Source organism: Puma concolor, chromosome D4 (assembly GCF_028749965.1).
Source record: "Puma concolor isolate L17-30 chromosome D4, mPumCon1.1.hap2, whole genome shotgun sequence".
Classification (NCBI taxonomy): domain Eukaryota; kingdom Metazoa; phylum Chordata; class Mammalia; order Carnivora; family Felidae; genus Puma; species Puma concolor.
Genome location: NC_141679.1, coordinates 51,026,125 through 51,042,401, shown reverse-complemented (window position 1 = coordinate 51,042,401; position 16,277 = coordinate 51,026,125). Strand labels below are relative to the sequence as shown.

General features: G+C 38.9%; 1 protein-coding gene and 1 pseudogene across 1 annotated transcript in view; one reads left to right on the top strand and one right to left on the bottom strand.

The window, feature by feature from the left end:
* LOC147574869 (RNA exonuclease 1 homolog) overlaps window positions 1-16,277 on the top strand; it is a 43,642-nt gene that overhangs the window by 14,566 nt on the left and 12,799 nt on the right. The window contains exons 6-11 of the mRNA XM_086685425.1: window positions 5,489-5,585; window positions 9,369-9,431; window positions 10,835-10,984; window positions 12,488-12,601; window positions 15,245-15,318; window positions 15,491-15,598. Coding sequence (XP_086541551.1) covers window positions 5,489-5,585; window positions 9,369-9,431; window positions 10,835-10,984; window positions 12,488-12,601; window positions 15,245-15,318; window positions 15,491-15,598 — 606 coding nt within the window. The remainder of the gene's footprint in view (window positions 1-5,488; window positions 5,586-9,368; window positions 9,432-10,834; window positions 10,985-12,487; window positions 12,602-15,244; window positions 15,319-15,490; window positions 15,599-16,277) is intronic.
* LOC112856192 (large ribosomal subunit protein eL8 pseudogene) lies at window positions 1,053-4,919 on the bottom strand (annotated as a pseudogene).

Below are 16,277 nucleotides of genomic sequence, written 5' to 3'. Positions count from 1 at the left end.
ATTCTTTTTTTGGAGTCTCAGGGTTATATTGACCTAATAGAATGAGATGTAAAATGTTCCCTTTTTTAATTTTTGGAAGATCTTATGAATGGTTACTATTCCTTTTTTTTTTTTTTTTTTTTAATCTTGTTTAAATGTTTAGGGAAATTCATCAATGAGGTCTGGGCTTGTGGATATTTTTTTAATTACCAATTCATCTCATAGGTCTACTCTTGAGTCAATTTCATGAGGTTTTATCTTTATAAAATTTCACATGTCATCTAAATTTTATAATACATTGGTATATATTTGTTCATAGTATTTCTTTATCATTCTTTTTATTTCTGTGAATTGTGTGGTGATGCCTTCTCTTCCATTACTGATTTTAGTAATTTGAGTCTTACTTCTTTTTTCTTAGCCTAGCCAAAGTTTTGTCAATGTTGTTGACCTTTTCAAAGAACCAACTTTTGCTTTTTTAGTTATCTCTATTTTAGAAAATTCTTCATTTCATTTATTTCTACTCATTATCATTTCTTTCCTGCTTTCCTTGGGTTTGGTTTACTAGTAAAATTACAGTTTCTTAAGATGGAAGGCAAAGTTTTTAATTTCCATTTTATTTTTAGTAAAGCCATTTACAATAGGAATTATTCTCTAATCAAAAGGTTTGGTATGTTGTGTTTCCATTTAAATGCATCTCAATTTTTAAATCTCGTTTGTGATTTCTTCTTTGCCCCACTGTGTAATTTCCACACATTTGTGAATTTCCCAAATTTCCTGTTGTTGACTTATAAACTAATACCATTGTGATCAGAGAACATATTTTCTGTGATTTAAATCCTTTTAAATTTATTGAGCATTATTTTATGGCCTAACACATGATCTGTTCTGGAAAATGTTCTGTATCTGCTTGAAAGGCATTATATATTCTGCTATTGTTGCACAGAGTGTTCTATAGATGTCTTCTAGGTATAGTTGATTCATAGTGTTGTTGAAATATTTTATTCTCTTCACCATTTGACTTGTTTCCATTATTGAAGTATGGTACAGAGGTCTCCATTCTTTTTTTTTTTTTATTTTGACACTGGCTGAAAGAGAACTTTTTATTGCTTTATGTACAGAAAATTCAGCATCCATTTAGCCCAGTTGGGTGGCCATTTCTTTAACCTTTGCCTTTTCCAACTTGGCAATGCAAGCCAGACTTTGGACCCAGGACATTGCCTCCCCAGTGGGGGTGGATTTCATCATATCTGTCTTTTCAATTGGTCCTGATGGCTTCCACCTGCTTAGCCAGACCTCCTTTGTCTTCTGACTTAACCTGTGTGAAGGTGACAGTGGTACAAGTCTTCCTGTGAACCAGACAACCCAGCCTGGCCTTCCCCTTGATAATGCACTAGGGAACCCCCATCTTAGGACACATGTCAGGCAGGAAGACAACCAGCTCAATGGGGTCCACATCATGTGCAATCACTACCAGCTGAGCCTTCTTTGTCTCCACTAAGGTGGTAACAGTATTAACCTCAGCTCACAGGATGGGCAGCCTCTTAGTGGGGACATCCCCTTTGCCAGCAGCTTTCTTCTCAGCCTGGGCCAACAATCTATGCTTCTTCTCTTGCTTTATCTCTAGTCTGTATTTGTGGGCCAGTTTAAGCAGTTGAGTAGCTGTTTGGTAGTCCAAGCCCTGGGTGAACTGGCTAATCACAGGTGGCACTTTTAAACGTTCATAGAGAATAACCCTTTGCTGCTGCAGCTAGATGTAGCAAGGCCATTTGACAAAGTGGGTGAGTCCCTTTTAGGCTGAATGTCCCGTCTGATGCCAAAATTCTTGGGCCTTTTATCAAATGGGATTGACTAAATTCTTGGCCTCCTGCTTCTTCACAACAGCAGGCACCAGGCCACCTTCCTCTCCTTGACATTCCTTCCTTTCAGCATCTTGGATGGTTGGAGAACAGAGAAACTTTAGGTATCCATTCTTAATGTTGAATTGTTATTTGTCACTTGAGTTCTGTCAGCTGCTGCTTTCTATATTTTGCTGCTCTGTTATTAAATGCATATTTGTTAATAATTGTTATGTCTCCCTGATGGATTGGCTCTTATCATTATGTCTTTGTCTCTAGTAACAACTTTTGTTTTAAAAATCTACTTTGTCTGATACTAGCATAGCCACTTCACATATATTTTACTATTTACAAAGTACATCTTTTTTTTCTCCTTTACTTTCAACCTGTTTGGTCTTTGACTCTAAAGTGTCTATCTAGAGGTGACTGGCTGGCTCAGTTGGTAGAGCATGCAACTCTTGATCTTGGGGTTGTAAGTTTGAGCCCCGTGTGGGGTGCAGATATTACTTAAAGATCTAAAGTGTCTACCTTGCATACAGTGTAGAGTTACATATTTTTCATGATTCTTCCAGTCTCTTCCCTCAGTTGGAGTATTTAATCAATTAACATTTAGTAAGTACTGACCAATAAGAGGATTTACATCATGTGTTTGCTATTTGTTTTCTATATGTCTTGTGTCTTTTTATTTTCTCTATAATTAGTGCTTTCTTTTGTGTTATATAGATATTTTCTAGTGTATCATTTAAATGCCCATGTCATTTCTTTGGCTATATTTTTTTAGTTACTGTCTTACTTTTTGCCTTTAGGATTACACTTACCATTTTAATTTAAAACAATCTAATTCAGATTAAAACTGCCTTCATTTCAATAGCCTATAAAAATTTTGTTCCAGTATATGTTTCCTACCCCCTTCTTTATACCATTATTATTATATGGATTATAACATTATATAAGCCTATCAACACAATTTTGTAATTACTGCTCTATGCCATTGTTAAAACAGGAGAAAATGATTATATACGAACACATATATTCTTTGATATTTTCCTATAAAGTTATATTTACCAATATTAATTCTCATGTGAATTCAAATAACCATCTAGTGTATCTGTTGTGGACCCCCTAGAGTACTGATAAAATTTTTTATACTTTTCAGCTCCAGAATTCCTAAAAACTTGTTATTTTTAAAATTTCTCTTTATTCATGTTGTCCATGTGGTAAGACCCCATTTTCTTTGCTTCTTTAAACATAGTTTCTTTCATTTTTAAAACATATTTACAAAGTCTTTGTACTTAAAGTCCAAAATGTGGACTTTCTCAGGGACATTTTCTCTTGGCTGGTTTTTATTCTGTATGAGGTACACTTTTTTGTTTCTTGACATAACTCATAATTTTTTTGTTACAAACTGTATGATTAAATAATAACTGGTTTCAGGTACATTTTTGTTTTGTTGCTAGGTTTTGGTTTTTCTTGTTGCTACTTACTTGTTTAGTGACTTTACTGAACTAATTTTGTAGATTCTGTATTCCTTTCAATGTACGGCCACTGAGTTCTCCAGTAGCATTTTTAAGTTCTTGCCTTTAATTTTTATTTTAAGGCCTCCTTCAAAAGGATCACCCTCTGTCAGCATAATCTACTTGTTCGCCAATGACTGGTTAGAAAATTTCCTTAAATGCCTTGTCTGTATGTCTTCCTCCCTTTGCCAGGGGGAATCTATGTGAGAAGAAGTGCCTTAAAACTTAGGTTGACAGCCAGACTTAGCTTTTACGTCCTTGTTCCAGGGCTTCAAGAACAGCCACTAGTGAGTGAGTAGGGCCTTATCTTTTCCCAGGTCTTTCCCGGGCCACCTTTTAAGCTCCAGGAATATGTCAGGACCTTTCAAAGCTTTTTGTGGTCACCTAGGTCTCCAAAATGTTTTTTAGATTCCTGGCCAGGTTTGGGGTGGCTTAGTTGAGCTTCCGACTTCAGCTCAGGTCATGATCTCACAGTTGGTAAGTTCGAGCCCCACATTGCAGGCTCTGTGCTGACAGCTCAGAGCCTGGAGCCTGCTTTGGATTCTGGGTCTCCCAGTCTCTCTGCCCTTCCCCTGCGCTCTCTCTCTCTCTCTCTCTCTCTCTCTCTCTCTCTCTGTCAAAAAAATAAACATTAAAAACATTAAAAAATCAAAATTCCTGGCCAGGTTCCTGTTTGCCCAACAAGAAATCATAACCTTAGGTGGCTGTCATCTTGCCACCCAGTTGCTATTGTTTTAGTAGCACCCAGGCAATAGGGTCCCCCCGCCCCCACCATGAGCTGAGTTCTGACTCAAATACCCACAACACCTGGAGAATAGATTTTCCAGGGAGCTGCTTATTCAGACAAAACATTGTCTGTGTTCTGGGGATGATGTTTTTAGTGTAGCTGTAAAAGAAGTCCATCCTCTCTGTTGGCTACCAGGCTGCCAACTTTTTATCACTATGGCATTAAGCTGGCAGGTGGGAAGTGGGTAATGGGAAAACCCTCAAGCTAAAATGGTATAGACTCCATTGTCTTACCGAGGTTCAGTAGTTTCTCTTAAGTAATTCTCAGTTTGTTCTGTGGCTTTGGTTAATTTTCAGAGTTTTGAAATGGTTACTTTAGTTGTTTTGCCAGTATTTTAATTATTTTTATGGGAAGGTGAGTTCATGAACGTTCTTGTTCAGCCATCCCGGAAGTCTGTCTCCTCCAGGATTCTATACTGGTTGAAGAAAAATGGCAATGCAAAGACAGACAAAAAAAGCAGCCTGTTACAGAGACATGTTATCCTTTATTATTTCAATTTGCTTTTCTTCTCTCCTCTCCCCAACCCCCCCATGGCTTTATCTCTGTGAAGTTTAGTGTAGTGAGAAGAATCTTGGCTTTGACGTTTGGTCACTCCTGGATTCATTTACTAGCTCTGCAACAGTAAGATATCTACTTTTTCTTGAGCCTCATACAAGTTAGTCATGATGGCACCCATTCTCACTGATTCACAATGAAGACTGAGAAAACATTTAATGACTATTCTACCAAATCTGCACATACTAGGTGCCCAATAAAGCATTAATATAATGTTATCATTATATTACCCTTACTGGTTTCTGTCATTTTTTATCCATTTGTTTTCTTTTACTGACCTTTAGGATTTTCATGAATCCTAGCATAAAAATATTGATTACTGGGGCACCTGGGTGTCTCACTCTTGATTTCAGCTCGGGTCATGACCTCACAGTTCATGAGATTGAGACCTGCATCAGACTCTGCGCTGGCCATGGAGCCTGCTTGGGATTCTCTCTCTCCTCTCTGTCCTCTTTATCCTCTCTCTCCCCCCTTGAACCTTTGTTCCTCAAACGAGAATAATAATAAGCACCTTTGATACATTAGAGGCTTGCTTTGAGAATCAAATGAATATGCACTGTAGGCTTTTTGTACTCTATACTGTGGTTTTAGTTTGTGAAGAGAAGTATCTAGTTCCTCGATTTGATTCATGGGATAATTTTTTTTCTTTCCTCTCAAAAGCCATAAACAGAAAAATGTAAAATAAGTTGCTTTTTATTTGTGCCATTTTCCCCCATCCCTTGAGTTATATTTTGCCATATTTATTCCATTATATTGTAAACATTTATTATCCATCATCTTGAGATTTAATATCTTTTATTATTCACTTCATGGTCTAGGCTAAAATAGAAGAAAAGGCCATTTATGAACGCTGTGGCAGTAGAAATATGTATGTGAACATAGCGATAAATACTCTTAAGAAACTGAGAGATCAAGGTAATTTCTTTATAATTAATCAAGTGATAAGATAAAAACTTGTGATCAACACCTGACATTAAACATGTTTTTTTTCATTAGCAGGGTCGTTTTTAGGTATTCAATGAAACATAGTTTAAAAATATTCTCTTGAGTAGAACATGCAAGTGGGATTTTTGGTTGAAAATAACAAATTAGATTTGAAATTAGATATATGAATATAACTCCTTGAGAGCAGTTATCATGGATATAATTAAATTGGGTTTCTAGTTATAAAAGTAACTCATTCCATGTGAAATAGTATTTCTCAGCTCTTTTTTTTTTCATTACTGCCCCCCTAAGATCTTTTTTAGACATTGTTTTTTCTACCACCCCCACCCCCAACCTCCAGTAGTATTAAGTACTTAAGGAATAATATTTTGTTGGGTAAGGCTGAGTTTTGGAAAGCCACATACCATTGTAATATCTATGATTTTTTTTCTTTATTCCTCAAGAGCCAGTTTTGTTTGCTCGGGGGTAATCCTACCCCCAATTTTGTTTCCTTAGGGGTATTCGAGAATACATAGCATGGATTCAAATAATACAGAAAAACATTAAAAAAAACAAAACAGCCAAAGACAACTTTATTCCAAATTTTTGATATAGACCCTTCCATAATGACTACAGAAATATATGTAATTTTAATAATTGAGATGAATGCAGTCATTTGGTGTATGCTCTAACTTTTTTCACTGAATAAAGTATTCTAGAAATCTTTCATCAGTTGATCTAGAATGTGTGTTAACATCCAGATCTGTATCTTACATTTTAATGACTACATGATACTCTGTTGTACAGACCTGTAGTACTGATACTCCATTGTGTAGAGTGTAGAATACAGAAGAAACACACGCACTGAGTATCTAAGTGGCTTACATGTTTTTTCTACCTTACGTTCTGTGATTAATGGAGTGTGAAGTCAAACATTTCCTCATACTAGAGCCTATGTATCCTTAACATAAATCCCTGTGCACAGAGTAGCTAGCAGAAAAGGTCTGCATGTTTAAAATGGGTAAATATTGCTAACTGCCTCCAGAAAACATTTGCTGTTTACATTCCCCACTAATAGGGTAGGAGTATAAGCTTTTTCCTCACACCTTGGAAAAGTTCCTCATTTATCCCATTCTGGAGTGTGAAAGTATAGACCAGAAATGAAATTATTTTAGCTTTTTATTATTATTATAAGGTTGAAGATCCTTTTATCTATCTCAATTTAAATTGCCTTTTTGCATCTTTCTGTCCCCTTTTATTATCAGCCTATTCATCTGCAACAACCTTTCGCATATCCCCTTTTAATGGGCTTCAAGTGTTTTCCTCAGTTTGTCACTCACTGGTACTTCAGCCTTATTTGTGAAGTTTGTAATAATAAAGCTTTTCACTTTAACTTTTTTCTCTTTTTTAATGTTTGTTTTGAGAGAGAGAGAGAGAGAGAGAGAGAGAGAGAGAGAGCACGTGTGCACGTGCATGCAAGCAGGGGAGGAGCAGAGAGAGGAAGACAGAATCCTGGTGCAGGGCTCTATCCCATGAACCGCGAGATCATGTCCTAAGGCAAATCAAGGGTCAGACGTTTAACCATCTGAGCCACGCAGGTACCCCTAGAAGCTATTTTAGAAGTGCAGTTAGGGGCACCTGCATGGCTCAGTCGGTTAAGCATCTGACTTCGGCTCAGGTCATAATCTCCGATTTGTGGGTTTGAGCCCCACATCATCCTCTGTGCTGACAGCTCAGAACCTGGAACCTGCTTTGGATTCTGTGTTTCCTCTCTCTGCCCTTCACCTGCTCATGCTTTGTCTCTGTCTTTGTCTCTCTCTCTGTCAAAAATAAACAAACATTTAAAAATATATATATATAAATAAATAAAAGTGTAATTAATGTCTTGCTTTTTGGTTTCTGGGTTTTGTGTCATGCTTAGAAATGCTATTTCAATTTCAAGAATATAAAAATTTGATAATTTATGGCATTTAAACCATTTTTTTAATGTTAAATTTTATAGTAAAGAGCATGAGCAGGGGAGAGAGGCAGAGGGGGAGAGAGAGAATCATAAGCATGTTCCACACTCAGTGTGGAGCCTGACACGGGGCTTGATCCCATAACCCTGGGATCATGACCTGAGCCAGAATCAAGAGTCAGATGTTCAACTAAATGAGCCACCCAGGCGCCCCTATGGCATTTTTTTATGTACAGCACTTGAAATAGACTTGAATACCTGTGTTACAAAATACAAGGTCTCACGAACAGACATTTCTTGAAAGGAGACCTATAGATGGCCAATAGACACATGAAAAGATGTTCAACATCACTCATCTTCAGGGAAATAAAATCAAAACGACAATGAGATATCACCTCACACCTGACAGAGTGGTTACAATCAACAACACAAGAAACAAGTGTTGGTGAGGATGTGGTGTGTGAACTGGTACAGCCTCTGTGGACAGCAGTGTGGAGGGTCCTCAAAAACTTAAAAATAGAACTACCATGTGACCCAGTAATCCCACTACTGGGTATTTATTTACCCAAAGAATATGAAAACACTAATTCAGAAGGCTGTATGCACACCTGTGTTTATTGCAGCTTTATTTACAACAGCCAAATTATGGAGGCAGCCCAAGTGTCCATCAGTAGATGATGGATAAAGAAGATGTATATAGATAGAGGTGTGTGTATACATATATACACACATACATATACACACAATGGAATATTTCTCAGCCATATAAAAGAATGAAATCTTGCTTGCCATTTGCAACAAAGATGGATCTAGAGTATATAATGCCAAGCACAGTAAGTCAAAGAAAGACACCATATGATCTCACTCATCGGTAAATTAAGAAACAACGAATGAGAGACACCTGGGTGGCTTAGTTGGTTAAGCGTCCAACTTCTGCTTAGGTCATGATCTTGCAGTTCATCTCTGTGCTGACAGCTCAGAGCCTGGAGCCTGCTTCAGGTTCTGTGTCTCCTTCTCTCTCTGCCCCTCCCCCGCTCATGTTCTCTTTTCTCTCTCTCTCCCTCTCTCTCCCTCTCAAGAATAAACATTAAAAGAAAAATGGAAAAAAAGAACAAAGGAAAAAAAAGACAAATCAAAAAACATAACTATAGAGAACAAACTGATGGATACCAGAGGGGAAGAGAGTGGGGGATGGGATAAACTGGCGAGGGGGATTAAGAATACACTTATCACAATGAGCACTGGGTGATGTATGGAATTGTTGAATCACTATATCGTACACCTGAAACTAATAAAACACTATGCTAACTACACTGGAAGTAGAACAAAAAACCTAATAAAATAAAAATTGAAATAATAAGAAAATAAAATATACAGGGTCTCTTGTTTTAGTGTTTTCATGGTATTCTCACTCCCCCCCCCCTCTTCGTATTAAATACAGCATAAAGATACTGAACATAGAAGTCTAAATACACATTTGGATATTTGCAATGAAATGGAAATGGTTTGCAAATTGTGAGAGTTATAGTCAGTAATGATGTAAAACTCATTGACTCATATTTAGACATACTCTAACCAATACACAGAATATAGTAGCTTTAGAAAATACGAAGTCCTGATCTAATTATTTCATAAATTACCATTTTTCCCAACTTAGCATTGGTTATGAAGTAGTTTGGTGTCCCATGTTGGGTGCCTGTTTTAAGGTAAAAATAAGGACTTCACTGTGCTGTGGACCTTTCTCATGTTTTATACTTTTTTATAAAGCAGACAAAAATAATTCATTGTCTCAGAAGAAGAGTTCTTGTATGTTTTAGGTGTCCCTGGAAGCAATAACAACGATAAAACAACTGGATTGAAAAAGAATGAAAAGAAAAGTGGTAAGTTTGGTGCAATGTTGACAGACTCTTGTCCTTGTTACCTTAAAGGAGAAGTAAATGTGGTGTGATGGCAATTAGTAAACTATTGTGTTGGGGTGCCTGGGTGGCTCAGTCAGTTAAGCGTCCAATTTCAGCTCAGGTCATGATCTCACAGTTTGTGAGTTCAAGTCCTGCGTCAGGCTCTGTGCTGACAACTCAGAGCCTGGAGCCTGCTTCAGATTCTGTGTCTCCCTCTCTCTCTGCCCCTCTCCACTCGTTCTCTCTTTCAGAGAATGGACATGAAAATAAATGAATAAATAAACTTGTGTTTATGAAGGATCATCTGCAGACTGAATATTTAATAGCCTTTTTAAAAATTAGTATAAATAGATGAAAAAATGGGCTCTACTTAGGCAGTATTTGAATTCTCAGCCTCCTTTTTGAAGAGTGGTGGGAGGGGATACTTAGTACCTATCCAGTCAGTGAGAGTAGTGCTTCTCAAACTTAACATGCATGGAATGACCTGGAAATCTTGTTCAAGTGAGGATTCTGATTCAGGATGTCTGGGAACAGCCTCCAAGTCTGCATTTGTAACAAACTCCCAGGATCAAAAAGCTAAAGAAAAAGTGTTACTTGATTTTGGTCGTATTTTGAATAAAACCAGATGGTAGCACCTGTCTTGTCCTCTAAGTACTTGTCTGAAACAAAGCAGGTGCTTCTAGAATCTCCTAATATTTCTCACACAGAAGAATTCTTTTTTGTACAAAAGGGTTTGCCAAAGATAGTGTAGCAAATTCTGCCAGAATTTTAAATAACACCTTAGGAGAAATTTTAGGAATCCATTCATGTGAGGGGTTAGGGTCAGTGATGTTGGAAAGAGATCCTTGAACTTGAGCGTTTTGCCCTTGTGAGAGTTACCATGTTTCCTGCTTGTAAGCTTCTGTACTCTGCTTATCTCAGTGTTTATTAAGAATCAATAAGCACGATTTGGAGTCAGAAGATCTGAGTTTGTGTATTAACTGTGTTGTGTAACCTTGGTCATGTGCCCTCATTTCTCTGAGCCTCATTTTCTTTGTCTGTAAAAATGAGGTCAATAGGTTTTCGCTTCTGGGTTAATATAAAGTTCAAAGTCCTGACGATAGTTTTTGGCATGCTTAATATGCACTGGCTACTACTGATGGGATTCTTACTTCCCCTTCTCTTAGCCATAGAGTAGGACCTCAGATGATGCGGAGAGCAATCAGTATCTACATATCTATAGGTCAAAGGATATGAAGACTTTGGTTTTTTTAGACTACTTCCTTACTTAATGTTAATCAGCATTTGAGCTTTCCATATCTGAAAGTGTTAGTAGACTCTAACCTTACCACTACCTTAAAACATGTTATTTAAATTTTATTGAACCACACTTCTTTTTTTCTTAGCACTCACAGGAATTGTTCTCTACAGACATCTGCAAGACTACCTTCTAACGGAAGAACAGTTACATGAAAATGACTATCCACAACCCAGCCCTGAAAAACCAGGAAGTATTCTTTTAAACCCGGGCATGACCAAAGCTCTTCTAAATGACAGTAAGTGTATGGGACTGAAAATGATCCTTGCTACATGCTAAGGCTGGAACACTAAAAGGATTATTTCCCTTTCCACTTCATTTCCATTGTGTTAGAAGTTTATTTTCTTAATTTATTAAATATTAATAATCATTTCAGGTAAGTACTAGCATTACCTCCATTCACACAAATGAGGAAATTGAAGCCCACAGAGGTCAAATGACTTGTCAAAGGTCACTCTGAAAATAAGTAGGAGAGCCAGGATTTGAACCCAAGGAGTCTGATTCTGGAGTCCCTACTCCTACCAACTATTCATATGCAGTGTCAGTTTTGAATACTTCCTATCCTTTAATTAGAAATTCTTATAAAAAGATTTACAATTAGTGTTACTATTTTACATTTTCTCTAAATACTACGCATAGTTAAAATTCATTCCTTCCACCAAGAAGAAAGAGAGAATATTTAATATCCCAGCTGTCAAACCTTAAGTCCATTGGAGTTGGAAATGGAATTTTAGAAATATTTTTCTGGGTGCCTGGGTGGCTCAGTGAGTTAAGCATCTGACTCTTGGTTTCAACTCAGGTTATAGTTTCATGGTTCATGGGATCGAGCCCTCCATCGGACTCCTCACTGACAGTGCAGATCCTGCTTGGGATTCACTCTCTCCCTCTCTTTCTGCTCCTCCCCTGCTCATGCTCTCTCACTTGCTCTCTCAAAATAAATAAACATTTAAAAATATTTTTTTCAATGACTAGAAAATATTTATCTATTGTATCTTTAGAATTTTTCTCATTATTGTCTTTGCCATTTGAGTTACCTTTTTTTTTTTTTTTCCAACCCTTGACCCAGTTAAGAACAGAGGCTCTGAAGGAGGAAGGGAAACCTGCATTTGGTTGTTGGTTTTCCCTCCAGCCTTGGTTTTCCCAAATCTGGATCATACAGCTACCCCCTCAGGTCATTGTGAGAATCAGTTACAGGAATGCATGCGAAGTGCTCGGCACAGTACCTGCCTCAGAGGCTCATAATAGACTGCAACTAAGAGTTGCCATCATCATCAGAACCAATTTGAGGATTATCACTGAAAACCAATGTTCACAAATGGATCTAGTGAAAAGCCCAGATCTACTCTCAATGACTTAATAAGCATGCAGGCCCCTCCATGTTTAAAGGGGATAATAAGGAAGACATATGTCCTATTTCAGGAGTTACTATGTACTAAAAGTAGATAATTAATCAAGTTGGCTACAGTCAAATTATGGCTCTAAAACCACAATTATCTGGCATTAGGCTGAATCTGGAGGCAGACAGGATGCCTGTTGGAAGACAGGCACCCCTGGTGCCGGGAGCCGGTCACCTACAAGTATTGCTTTGGGTAATCCTGCTAAATTCCCTGTTACCTCACGGTCAACCCTGGGCATGTAATCCATGCGTGATCAAGAATGCAAAGGCAGTTAATTCCCTGCATTTCAGTTCATTTGTCTTTTCTCCCCAAGTATTCATGAATAATTTCATATTTTGTTTCAGCTTCTAGGAAGATCTGTTGTCGTTGTGGGAAAATATATGGTGTGACTCCCACAGGCAAACACAGTAGGGTAGAAGAATGCTACTACCACTTTGGCCGAGTGCTGACTCAGAAAGGCAAGTATTTGGTAGTTCTGCTTCATTTATTTGACAAGCCAGTGCCAGAGCTGTTCAGAGAAAAGTGCAATAAAGTATTCAGTTCACTGTATTTGTCAGGTGCAGTCCAGTCGAGAGAAACTGTACTGAATCTGAAGTTTGAATTACCAGCACCTACTTCTGACCACCACTCGCTACCCTTGTGGCCCACTGGTGTGGGGAGTCCCAGGCTGTGAGGGGGATGCAGGAAGACCTCACAGCAGTCAACTGCCTCCTGATGTCACCTGCTTTGCACCTGCCAGCATTAGAATCATTTCTTTGTTAATAGCTTCCATTCCTTGCCGCCCCCACCCCCGCCCCTGCCCTGAATGAAGATGAACTGTTGATTCCTTCCCCCACCAGCCCCCATCTTGCCTGCAACACCATAAATTTGCTACAATCCACTCAGCTGGGTTTTTTTCCTATTCAAACCAAAAACCTGGGTGCTGTCATTCGTCTTCGCACCTTTTTGTCTTAGCAGTGTGTATGTCTTAGGTATTATCCCTTAGTAATGTAGTCTGAGCCTGTCCCTTCTCTACCTCTACTGCCACTGTCTGGGTCCAAATCACCCCTATCTCGGTCCCCAATTGCTGCAGTGTCCTGCCCAGTCTCGCTGCTTCTACTGTACCCTTTTCTCTATCTACCCACACCCCCCCCCAGTCTATTTTTCACCCCAGAAACTCGAGAGTAATTTTTTACATCACATATCTGGTCCTGTCTCTGCCCTGCTTTGATTAAAACCCTTTGTTTACCTTGCTGACCCTGCCTGACTTGGTCTCTGCCCCCCATTTTCTCCCCTGTCCATTGTTACTTTCACACCACACTGACCCCCTGTCCGGAGCCTTCTTATCCATTATTCTCTCTGCTTTTGCCATGGCTGTTTCCTTTTTATCCTTTGTGTCTCTGCTTCAGTAGTACCTCCACAAGGTCCTTTCTCAACCCCACCGTCTGAAATAGGTCTGCCTTCTTCTATCCTGCCTCTTCCTTTCATAGCACTTAACTACATTTTGTAATGATCTACTAGTTTATCTGCCATCTCCAAAAGACTGTGAGCTTTTGGAAGGACCACCATCCATTCTTTTTTTTCTCCCTATGTTCTCCCCAGCACTTAGCATAGTACCTAATACATATAGACTGTCAATAAACATTTGGAGAGATGGGTGGACAGATGAACTATTGATGTAGAGATTGATATGAATGTGAATGATATTGTAATAAATAGTATGAAGAAGATAAAGCCGGGAGAAAATAGAAGAGAACAGTGGGTGTGATTGAATGACTGAATAAATACATGGATAAATAATAAATCAGGTAACTTTGGCCTGAGTGTTGAGAGCATGGAGGGCTTAGTTTTGGAAGGTGGAGGGACTATGAATTCCAGAAGGAGTAGAACAAAGAAGGGGAGGTACTGAAGAGGAGTAAGTGTAGCAGATAGACCATCGGGGCTAACCAGACCATACAGCATAATGAACAGAACAAGGACATTGGAACTGGCAGACCTGAGATTTGGGGCTCTTTTGACATCAACTTTCCCTGACACCTTGGGCAAGTCACTTAAGCTCTCTGAGCATTTGTTTCCACCTTCATAGAATGAGCTTTATGTGGCAATTGAGTGAGCTGACATGTCAAATTCCTGGCTTATAACAGATGCTCTGTTAATACTGGTTCTCTGCCTTCTTTACTTATCACAGGAGAAGGTAAGAGAAAGCTGTGGGATGTCAAGATTGGATGAGTAATGTAAGACTGATTAAACATGAGCCTTCAGCACCAGCCTGAGAAATTTGCATTTGATCAGTAATAAACAAGGGAATGACTTGAGGAAAGTGATAAAATGAATATGTGTGCTTTAAGGAGATCATTCTAGCCCATTTTATAGGAAAACTGATGCAGAAACCACTGTAGACAGAAGGAAGTAATAGGAACAGTTGGGAGAACATTACCTTGGGCCAGAGTGAAGAAGGGCTAAGGTAGATATGGGAACAGATGAGCTGGATTATGGGATTGGGGTAAGAGATAGGAAGATTTGGGATTATAGCTGTGAAAATGTACATAGTACTTGGGCAAAGATACAGAAGAAGAGGGCATCAGGATTTGGTAGGTCCAGCCAAAACTGGAGATGACATCTGCGTCATGGTCTCAGTCTACATAACTGGGTGATGTTTCTTGGATCAGATCAACAACTCAGACATAGGAAGGGAGAATGTGGTACTTTGAGCCCCTCAGCCAGAGTAAAAAGGTCATGGAGTGGGGAAGACAAGATCAGGGAGTGGGGAAGATGTTGAAAACATACTTGAGGTTAAGTCCAAGCAGAATAAGGGGGTGATGCCAGAGGAGAGCTGAGGGATCAGGGCAAAATAAGAGAAGTAAGGGGGTGGAAGGTGTTCAGGACATTGGTAACTGTAATTCACCTTCAAAGTGCAACCCACAAGAACTCTGTTCCAGGAGTTGTTTTTCCTGTTCATTATGAATATCCAAAAACATGACTACGGGGAGGAGTAACATCAAGTACTTGCACAGTGTCCTTACAGGTCTTGGAGGGTAAGATAAGACACATGCTCTGGGAGTGAGCCACTCTGCCTTATAAAGTTTGCCTGATTTTACTTTTATTTTTTGATTGGTTTGCAGTCCTCGGTGGCTCAGAAACACGGTACAGCTGTTGTGAAGGTGTCCTTGGCTCTGCCGGGTGTCAGGTCGCCAAGGTAGGGCTTGTCACCCAGACCGCTGCTTGTTTCAGAACCAGACTTGCTGCCTCCAGAGATGTGAAAGAATTTGAAAGGGTTAATTAAGCTAATTTTTAGTTGGTGAAATTTTTATGAGCTTAACGGTGCTTGCAGAAATAGCCGGTAATTTATTTGGCAATGTTTATTTCAGCTTCACGTTCATGACCAAAAGGAAAACCTAGAGGGCTTTGTGAAGACTTTTGTCAAGTCCCCGCCCCCCGACGGCAATCATGGTGTATTTGCTGTGAACTGTGAGGTGGTACGTCCGTGTTTTCTCTCTTACTGCAGTAATTACAACCGAATCCTTGTGGAGCACTTGGCACGGTGTGTGTAACATCACTTGGCTGGGCTTTCTCTTGAGGCCACATAGTTCTGCGTGTAATTCACCGATCTTCAGAAGCAACTGAAGTGCAGGAGAGGTAACTTGGGGGAATTCCTGTACTTAGTATGAAATGAGGCCAGGAACTGGTCCGTGAGTCTCTTTTTATTTATTAATTTTTCTTAATCTATCACCAGTGGTGCTTCTCCTGCTCAAATTGCTGAAATTGTGCGGGTGGAAAATGTTACAAATAATACTGTTATCCCCAGTATCAGCATAAAAACTTGAATGAATTTTCAGAAACTATTGTTTATAGAGGCAGCAAAATATTTATGGTGATTTTTCTTTATCTGAGAATCAATATGAGAAAGTAGGGAACAAACAGAACTGAATCATATGACCTGGGAAGCTTCACTGCTTCCCTCCTGTCACCCTGGAGCAGGTATAATGGATGTTTTACTCTGTCAAGTATGGGGTTAATAATCGTTCCACGGTAACAGTAAGAATCAGATACACTAAAATAAGGGAATGTACGTGGGACGTGTCAAACATCACATGAACGGTTGTCTCTACCAAGACATAAAGTTTTTATTCCCTCTATTATATTTGGAGAGCGGAT